Genomic DNA, 9,918 nt, shown 5'->3' on the forward strand with positions numbered 1-9,918 from the left:
TGTAGGAACCATCGTTTGGAAGTGCTCTGCATGAACGAGCTGCAAGCGTTGGAGCTCTGCTGATGTCCTTGAGGATAAGTGTGCCTGTGTCTGATTTTTGTCTCTCTTCTTTAAGAACTTCGAGGTGGAAGCTGATGACCTGGTGGCAATTTCAGAGCTGGGCCGTGGGGCCTACGGTGTGGTGGAGAAAGTGCGACACGCGCAGAGCGGCACTATCATGGCCGTGAAGGTGAGGACAGCTGCTTTTTGAGGGAGGTGGAGGTTGGGATGTGCAGCTCCAAGGGAGCAGAGCAACTGCTGAACTCCACCGATTGCAGCAAAATGGAGACAGCCTTGTCTCAGTTTGGCAGCCTCTGGTGTCCCTGGTGTGGCTTGGCTGTTGAAGGGTCTCTGCTGGTAGCAGCTGGACACTGTGGGGTTCATCAGTGGTCTCTGAAAGCCTGACTTGGTGCCTGCAGTTAGATAGCTCAAGGTTGGGACGTCAGAATGCTTGTCCAGGCTGCTGGCCTGATCCTGCATCCACTGCAGAGCTTGCCAAGGGTTTGTCATTCATTAAGGTGCTGTGTGGAAGAGGGAATGTGGGCATCTCCTGGGGTGCTACTGGCCACAAAATAAGCCCAAAATACTTGCCCTGGCCTCAGCACCGCAGGTCCTCTGAGTCAGCCCAAGGGATAATGGTGTTTTCCCACCTACATCAAACACCTCTTCTTTTGTATTTGTCTCAGAGGATTCGGGCGACTGTGAACACTCAGGAGCAGAAGAGATTATTGATGGACTTGGACATCTCCATGAGGACAGTTGACTGCTTCTACACTGTCACCTTCTACGGAGCCCTCTTCCGTGAGGTACTGAGCCGGTGGATGGCTGGTGGGCTGTGCGGCACCTGGGGCCCCTGCGGTTGTACTGAAGGCACTAAACTGTCCCAAACCACCTCTGTTTTCTTCAGCCCAGCTGGGCTGTTTGAGATGCTCCCATGACTTAAAGTTAAAGCCTTGCCTCCATCAGGCAGTGTTGAGCAGGTCCCATTCCTCAACTTCCATGGCAAGTGCCCAAGCATACTGTCCATGGCCTGGACTGGCTTTGGGGTGGACCCTCAAAGGGAGCCGTCGCAGGTGGTTTTGGTGGTACCTGGTCATCTGTGCCCATTACTATCTAGTGCAGGGCCCATGTGTTGATGGTGTGGCCAACAGCAGCCGCGCAGCAGGGACCTTGGCTTGCCTTGTGTGGAAAGGGCAGGGTCTGTCCGTCCCTCCCCACCTCTCCCTTCAGCTCCCGGGGATTTCCAGGGAATTCCCTCTCAACTGCTTTCTCTCCATCTGCAGGGCGACGTGTGGATCTGCATGGAGCTCATGGACACCTCCCTAGATAAATTCTACAAGAAAGTACTGGAGAAGAAGAAAACCATCCCTGAAGACATTTTGGGGAAAATGGCTGTGTCTGTGAGTGCCTCTTGGGTTCTTATGTGGTTTTGTGCATCTCTTGAGCCTGTTGGAGGTCTCTGTTCAAGACCACAGTGTGTGGAAGCGGGTGGTGTGTTTGCAGTGGAAGGCTGGTGCTGTGTGTGATTAACAGATACTCTTTTTCTGTATTTGTTCCCAGATTGTACGAGCTCTGGAGCACCTGCACAGTAAACTGTCTGTAATCCATAGAGGTAGGTGCTGGATGGGGTTCATGTGATGTGGCTGGAGATCTAGCCTTGAAATAAGTTATGTGAGGACTCCTTCCTAGAAGATAGGTGGTGTGTCCCTCAGGGATGCCTACAGCGGGGTCTAACAGCACTTGGGACAATAGTGGATAGATCCAGATGCCCAAGGCCTGTTCCTGAGATGTATCCTTCATGCATCTGTTTGCATGATGTTGTTCTCATCCTTCTTTCCAGATGAAGGGTTGAATATGGTAACTGAATTCCTCACTACCTGTATTTTTATGGGCATCTCTAGCTCTTTTCGAGTACAGAGGTGCATCGAAGGCAGCTCTTGGGGACAAAATCCCCCAGCCTTCCTGGCTGGGTTGCTCTAGCAAGGTGAGGGCTGAAGGAGATCTTGCAAATCACTGTAACATTCTGGTGCTGTTTGTCATCCTGGTACAGTTGCTTTTGTAGTTGTGGAGAGATCATGATGGACATGAGAGAAGCTGTCCTGAGAACTTGGTAGAGTTGAGCTTTTAAGGCTGAACTGGACACGTTAAACCTCTGCTAAGGAGCTGGGAATTAACTCCTCAACATTTTATTTCAACTTTTTGACCTGCCTCGTTAGAGAGGAGGAGGAGGCGTGTTCTGCCTGGAGGGCATGGTTATAGTTTTACTTGAGAACAGCTTTTATTGAGCTAAGACTGGTGGGGTTTTGTCTCCCTCCCCTTGTGTTAGGGCCTGCCTGCTTGCCTCCCACCTCGGTGGGGAGTTTCCCGTCTTGCCTCGGGCTCTGCAAAGGCTCAATCTGCCCTCTCGTGTTCTCTCTCTTAGACGTGAAACCTTCCAACGTGCTGATCAACAAGGAGGGACATGTGAAAATGTGCGATTTTGGGATCAGTGGCTACTTGGTGGACTCGGTTGCGAAGACCATGGATGCCGGCTGCAAACCGTACATGGCCGTAAGTGTGCGTGAGTGGGGCCGGAGACGGCAGCCTTCTGCTGCCTTCAGCCTTGAAGAGAATGCTGCTTAGAAATCAGTCTTGGTTCACCTCTGTCTTGAGATAGAAACAGCTTCAGAGCGCTGTGGGCTTCCTGACTCAGCAGAGTCCTCCAAGGACGGGATTACCCTCCCTGTAAGCCCTGCTGTGTGTGTTAATCCCGCAGCAGACTCTTCTTCTGCCACCTTCCATTTACAGAAGGGTAAAAGACTGGCTGGTGGTGGTTGGAAGGGCCACTCCTTCTTGGCAAGAAAATGCCGAGGCTTTTCTTGGCCGGACCACCTAATTTCATCCTCTCAAGTCAATATGAATTTCCCTTTACCATAGGTGGCAACTGCGTGGGTAGCTTGTGCTCCCGGGGCAGGGATCGTGCTGCAGGGATAGTGCAAGTCTCACTCAGGAGCTGGAAGGGAGAGTTTATGTGGGTTGTGTGGAGCAATCAGTGCTAGATTTAACCTCAGATGCTGCCTCCATGGCAACATGAGCCAGGGGAATCCACCCAACCTGGGTTTTGAGCCAGAGATTTGCTCTGTGGGGCTTGCACTGGGAAAACGAGATAGAGTTGTAATATCTTCCATTTTGCTGTTACAGCCTGAAAGAATAAACCCTGAGCTGAACCAGAAGGGCTACAACGTGAAGTCGGACGTCTGGAGTCTGGGGATCACAATGGTAAGACCGAGGGCTTGGACTGGCACCCTGGGGTTGGGATGGGGTCTGTACTGGTGGGGCTCTAACCCTGCCACCAGCAGTGGTATCTGGTGGCTTCACCCCTGGGTGGATGCCTACCAAATGGGACTAAATTCTGAGCGTGATAGCTCAAGGCATGAGATGAATTACCCAGGGCACCGGGTGCTGCTGCTGCCCTGTGCACACAGGGGTGCCTCACCCCGGCGCGAGGTGGCTGTGAGCCGGGGTGTGCAGCCAGCAGTGCCACCACTGCTGCGGCTCTCGCTGAGTCTGCCTGGCTCTTGCCAGGAGATAATCCATCTTCTACCTCTTTTCTTTCCTCTTCTCCCTTCTTGCGTGTTCCTGCTGGATCCTGGGGGGGATACATAAAGGTCTGTTATCCCCATGTGGGTCCCTTGTACCCCTCCGCTTGGTTTCATGGAACTACTTGTGTACAATGCCAGCTCCAAATCGCTCCATTAGCTCTGAGCTGTGTTGGTGTGGATGGCAGACTCCAAGGGGACAACATCTGGATGACAGTGGGCTTAGCTGGGCATCCAAGACTCTGGCTTTTAATTGCTCTGCAGTTCTCCATGTGCTGGCTGGAGAGGTAGTTGGTGGAGCAGGGTTTGCTGCAGCTGGGTCACAGCCTTCCTGCACTCCCCCCCCCCGCCCCCGAATTAGCGAAGCTGTGCGTGAGGGTTGGGGTGAACTAGCCTGCCCCGCTGCAGCGAGGGGTGCTGCGCATGGTTTGCAGCAAGTCCTGCCTGCAGGGTAGCTCAGAGCAGCCAACAGGAAGGGGAAATACTTTCAGTTCCAAAATTGCAGCTGCTCAGGATGGTTTATCTACCTCCTGCAAGAAACGGATCTTGCAGAAAGCAGCTGAAATCTTCTGGCACCAGAGGACAAAGGAAATCCCAGCTGTTGGCTCGAAGGGGATGCCGCCTGGGAACGCGTCTCTTGCTTTCCAGGAGACTGTCTCTGAGCGGGTAGATTATTTTCAGGAATTTTTCCTGCCCCCTGTTAGCTGTGACTTGTTTTGGGCGCCGCATCCCTGCATTTGTGTGCGCTGCACAGATCTCGCCGCAAATATTCCCCCTTCCCCAGGTAGTTCTGTCCGCTGTGCCAAACCCAAGCCCTCCTCCTTGGTGTCCCCGTGCCAGCGCAGAGCAAAGCTGGGCTGGCTGGCTGGAAATGTAATCAGCTCCAGCTTTCCTCCCGAGATGCAGGAAGCTGTGGGATGGGAGATTATGTGAATGATGAAATGTCTCAACCTTTCCAAAGCTGGATGGGAGAGGGGACCTTGCTGAAAGCCTGCCAGCCTGCAGCTGAATGGAGCCCCAACCTGGCTGACTCCCTCTAATGTCTTCCTCCTGGGCTGGCTTCCTGTTATTTTTGTTTTTTATTTATTATTTTTTATTTGAGGGGGTTTGATTGATTTCAGACTATCTGGTTTTAGAGCCACTGAGTTGCAGGGCTAATCCAGTCCTTTCCAGGCTGGTGGCTTCATTCAGTTTTCCAGCAGCAGGAGCTGAGCTCCCCGAGGCAGAGGCAGGCGACGGTCCCCGGCTCTGCCCTGCCGCCTTTCACGTTTCTCATTCCTCCCATCCCACCCTGCCAGGCAGGTCTGGAGGTTCTGCTGCCTGTCTGGTGATGGGAGCCGACCCTTGGCGTGAGGCGACTGCCCAAGAGCTGTGATGGGCTTTATCCTGCTTGAATGGGTGATGGAGCAGAGCTGACTTGTAGGAAGGACCTGGTAATGGAGGTGGTTTGGCAAAGATCTTCCTAAGTGATGTTCTAGCACTTAGTTTTTCTTGGGTTTGTGGATCTTTTTTGTGTCTAGCTCATACAGTAGTAGCCTGAAGCCCGGAGGCTGGCTGATGGAGGGCAAAGTACTCTAGAAGCTGCTGCAGAAACGGTGCGCTGTTATTATTATCTTTTTAAATAATCCCATTTTACATATCTTTGGTGGCTTCCTGTAAATGCATTAATATGCTGAGCCAGCCTCAAAAGGAAGTATTTTTGGCCTCTGGGTCTTTGTATTTAAAAAAATAAAAGTGGTATGACCCAAATTGAAAATGGTTTGTAAGGAAAGAGGTTTTTCATTTTGAATCCGAGCTGGCTGCAGAGGCTGAGGTAGGCAGGCTGCGTGGGGTTGCACTTGTCCTGGTGTCTCATGTCAGCCTGTCTCCATCCCCAGATCGAACTGGCCATTCTTCGCTTCCCGTACGAGTCCTGGGGGACCCCCTTCCAACAGCTCAAGCAAGTGGTGGAGGAGCCTTCGCCCCAGTTGCCCACCGATCGCTTCTCCAAGGAGTTTGTGGACTTCACGGCGCAGTGGTGAGTCTCCGACAAGGACTGGTGGCTTTTCCCAGCCTGGCTGAAGAGCAGCCCTGATCCGTGGGGGTTGGAGCAAAGCGTGGGGCTGGGTTTGTTGTCCTTTTGAAGCCCGTTTCTCCCCACTTGGCCATACCAAGGCTGGTGCTCAGCCATGGCAGGAAGCACTGCCCAGACTGGTTTTGCTCTCGGCCTGACTCACCCGGGCTGGTTGGAAGGTGCAGAGGTTTCTCTTCCCCTTTTGCCACCGTTGCTGCTGAAATTTTGGTGGTTTCTGGCGAAGTGGCAAGGAAATGAGAACGAACCCCTTGGCAGCGTCTGGGTGAAAGCTGATTTGTGGTTTTGTGGGTACCGCGTACAGGAGCTGCTCCCCTCGGGGTGTCCCTCGGCTCCCTGTGTGCTGCTTGGAGCTGCCAGGTCGGGGTGAGCCCCCCAAGGCAAGGGTCAAACAAGCTTGGAGATGGTCTGCCCGCCCTACGGGTGGTGGGAAACCATCTCCTCTCCTTCCCTAGTCTATTCTAGGCTGGGGGGGGCAGACTGCGGCGAGCTGCTTGCCTTGAGCTTTTTGTGGCAGAACGCCATGAGTTGGCCTTTACCAGTTACCTGCCTGGCCGCTTTGCTGGTGGTTGAAACCTGCGTGGCCAAGGAGGGAGAGGAATGGGTGCTGCCCATGAAGAAGGATGTCATGTTGGTTGGGAAGGGGAGATCCCTTGTGACAGACCACATACAGCACAAAAAAAATGATCCTACAGCCTTTCTCTTCCATTTTTTTTTTTTTTGTCTTCCAGCTTAAGGAAGAACCCCGCTGAGCGAATGAACTATTTAGAACTTATGGTAAGTGCAAAGCCATTTCTGCTGGTCTTTATCACAACATGTTTCAAAAGTCAAATGAATGGTCCGGCAAGTCCTAGGAAAATGGGACAGCAGGATGTGTGGGTGATTGGTTTGTTGTTTTTTTTCAGGCACAGAGCGGGATGGGTGTAGCGTGTCTAAGGTGGAAGGGTGTGTTGATTTCATGGGTGTTAAGGTCAGGGTTTCTAGGTGTTTTCTCCCTCTGTCCTATCTGCTCTTGGTGAATTTAGACCTCAAATGATGGTAGTACAGCTGCCAAGGTGGGCTGTCCCACTGGGGTTGGACATTGAAACGCCAAACCTGAAAACATTAGCTGATCTTGAAGCTAAAGGATGGCATCTGTGGGAGCCATCCGTGTCCAACTCTCCCCCAGTACCTCGCCAGCTGTGTGGCATCCCACAGGGACTGCTCTTGGGCTTGTCTGTCTTTGGATGTCAGCTGATGTTGTGTTTGGTCTTGTTGACAGGAACACCCTTTCTTTACTTTGCACGACACCAAAGAGACTGACATGGCCTCCTTCGTGACAGAGATCCTCGGGGAAGACTCCTAACTCAAACCTCACGGCTCCGTGCGGTCCCCTCCATCCTGGCTTCCCCGCAGAAGAGCGGATGAGGACTCGAGTTAATGGTGGTTTGCACAAATCACATTTCCCCAACCCGTGGGCATCTCTGGCCCGATCCGGCCTCGCAATCTCTTTTCTCTTTGCCCTGTAAACGAAATCCCCCAGGATGCGCATTTTGAAGCCAACACCTTTCCAACCAAGCCACGGAGACCGAAGGCTTGGGAGTTCCCCGGTGATGCCAGCGTATCCCTCCCGGGGAGAGGACTCTGCCCGTGGCACCTGAGCAGGGCCAGGGCAGAGGGTGCCGGAGGGCATCTCCCCTCCCCAGCAGCCTGGTGCACAGCGCAGGGGGGTGTGTGTTTCTTTGCTGCCTGGGGAAGGCAGAGAGAAAAAAATGCTGCTGCACTTGTCCCAGTCTTGTCCCCTGCCTGCCCAAAGCCCCTTCGCTGGAGTCTGGTCTGTCTCACGTTCCCTCTGTGCCTGGCTTTCTGCCCCCAGGAGCCTACGCAGCTTTTTAGGGGGCTGTGGGGCTCCCTGGGCACGCTTGCTGTTCTCACCAGAGGTTGTTTCAATGCCCGGCTCAACATCTTAATGACCCTTTGAGGCAGCACCAGACCGGGCGTCCCCCTCCTTCAGTCGATACGCTGCTCCTTTGGGGGGAAAACAGACAAACAAACAAAAAAGCATTTTTCGATGAGCCCACTTTGACGCAAGCTGCGACCCACGTTGTCCCCACACCTGCCCACGGGACTTTCTCCAGCACAGAGCGCTCCCTTCCCCGCGTGGGCACAAGGGGATGGAGAGACGAGCGGGTCCCCGGGCGCTGCCTCTCTCCCCTCCAGCCCCGGGCTGGGGAGGAGTCACCACCTCTCCGGGCATCTAACGCCTTTCGCAGCCTCCGCCTTTCCTGGCTCCTGGAGAAGACGTGGCTCCATCTCCCTTCCAACCTGGAGCTCGCGTAAGACCTCGCACTGTGACACCCGCTCAGTTTCGGAGGCCGTACTCGCACCCCTCGTGTCCCAAACCGCCTTCGAACCCTCCAGCTGCCCGCCGGGGTGTCAGCCGAGATCAAAACCCCAGTGACTCGCACGGGGGCTGCCGACAGTTGTACATTTTATGTCTATATATAATGGACTTTGTAACATGTTTCCTAGTTTTAATCTAACTTGCTATAAATTAAAGCCCTTCTGTGTGGGAGGAGGGAGGAGCAGTTCCTTCTCCGCTAACAAATCCACTGTGAAACCCTGATGTGTTTCCCCGCTCTCCCAGCCCGAGCACTCTGCAAGGGAGCAAAAGGGATTTCTGTCTTCTACTGTATCTGATCACGGGATAAACGCACCGGCTGTGGATTTTGTTGGGGTTTTTTTTAAATAGATTGAGGTTTTAGAGGCAGGTGTTTTTTTTTTTTTTTTTTTTTTTTTTTTTTTTTCTTTTCTAATATATATTTGTGTGTGTTGTGTGTGTGTGCGTGCTATATATATATATATATTATATATTTTTAAATCAATGATGAATGTGTGAATGTCTATGTGGCCAGCAGATTTGGTGAAACGGCTAGCATTTTTTCCGCTAAATTTGGGGTGGTGGGGAAGGGGTCACTAGAAGACACCCTGGCCTAAGACTTTTTTTTTTTTTTTAAAAAAGAAATGCATCTATTTTTTAACTGAATCTTTTGAAAATGTTTTTTCCTGAAATTCATACCCAGGAGGTCTGCATTTCAGGGTGCATTTCCAGCGTTCAGGGTCCCTAGTCAATGAAGAATAATGTCCCCTTAAATTCATTGCTCCCCACTCCTGCAGCCCGGGGTCTGCAGCGGCGCTGGGACCCCTCTGCCTGGGAACAGGGCGGCTTCGCACCATCTATTCCTGTGAGCTGCCCCCCCCGGGGGGGTGTGTGTGTGAAGCTGCTCCGGGGCAAATGGTTTTCAGTCCTTGATGCCCCCGTGCTGGGGCATCGTGCAGCAGCGTTTTTACCCCCTCATCACTGCTCCGATCCCCTTCCCCGAGTCGATAAACCCCGAGAGAACCAGCCCAGGCTGAGCTGGACAAACCCTCTTCAGCTTTGGTTCAACCCTGACCCCCCACTCCTCCTCTTTATGTAAAAATAAGAAAGCGATTGATGATGTTCTCCACTTCTCCCTCCTCGGTCCTGCTCGGCAAAGCACCCGACGCTCTCCGGGAGCGCTCGCACCCTTCCCGCTTGGTTTGACAGCTTTGCAGCTGAGATGTACAATTGTATTTTTTTTTTTTCCATAGTTGGTTACTTTGGATTGTTTTTTGGTTTTGATGTTGAGCTTTTGTTTTTTTTTTCCCCTTCTCTTCTTCTTTTGCCCCTTTCCCCTTCCTTTATCTCACCCTTTTTTGGTGCTTTGGGGAATTGTGATTCTTAATTTTTTTTTGCATGTTGGTGGGGTTTTTTTTCTTTTCTTTTTTTTTTCTTTTTTCTTTTTTTTCTGCATTTCTCCTCCTGGAGAAAGTCCCCATTTCCCGTATTTCGGCGAGAGGGAGCATCTGCCCTTTCAAACGCTGGGGGGATGCTTCTGGGGTGGACTTGTGACCCCGTGGTCTTACCTGTCCCTCTTCTCACTCAACGCTTTCCTGTCCTGCTGTCTCCCCTCTGCCAGGCTTGGGGGGGGGTGGGAACGACAGCCCTGGGGGGAACCAGCGTGGTTTTGAGGTCGATGAGGATTTTTGACTCGCAAGCGGCCGCCCCTCCAGCCTTGTACCATTGAGAACGGTCTGTACCCATTAACCCCAGTCCTTGTTTTCAATAAAATTCACCCTCAAACCCGCTTTTGGTCGCCTCTTGTGTTGCTGTTTGAGCATCACTGTTGGTCCTGAGCCCACCGGGGATGGGGGGACGGCAGCCCGGGG

At 52.6% G+C, this 9,918-nt stretch overlaps 1 protein-coding gene across 1 annotated transcript in view; it reads left to right on the plus strand.

Annotated features, from left to right (window-relative positions):
* The window catches only part of MAP2K3 (mitogen-activated protein kinase kinase 3), a 19,048-nt gene extending 12,015 nt beyond the window's left edge, over positions 1 to 7,033 (plus strand). The window contains exons 5-13 of the mRNA XM_009889206.1: positions 116 to 229; positions 726 to 845; positions 1,323 to 1,439; positions 1,600 to 1,651; positions 2,462 to 2,589; positions 3,220 to 3,297; positions 5,495 to 5,634; positions 6,420 to 6,465; positions 6,950 to 7,033. Of these exons, the coding sequence (XP_009887508.1) occupies positions 116 to 229; positions 726 to 845; positions 1,323 to 1,439; positions 1,600 to 1,651; positions 2,462 to 2,589; positions 3,220 to 3,297; positions 5,495 to 5,634; positions 6,420 to 6,465; positions 6,950 to 7,033 (879 nt within the window). The remainder of the gene's footprint in view (positions 1 to 115; positions 230 to 725; positions 846 to 1,322; positions 1,440 to 1,599; positions 1,652 to 2,461; positions 2,590 to 3,219; positions 3,298 to 5,494; positions 5,635 to 6,419; positions 6,466 to 6,949) is intronic.
* The last annotated feature ends 2,885 nt before the right edge of the window (positions 7,034 to 9,918 follow it).

Source organism: Charadrius vociferus, unplaced genomic scaffold (assembly GCF_000708025.1).
Source record: "Charadrius vociferus isolate BGI_N301 unplaced genomic scaffold, ASM70802v2 scaffold787, whole genome shotgun sequence".
Taxonomy (NCBI): Eukaryota; Metazoa; Chordata; class Aves; order Charadriiformes; family Charadriidae; genus Charadrius; species Charadrius vociferus.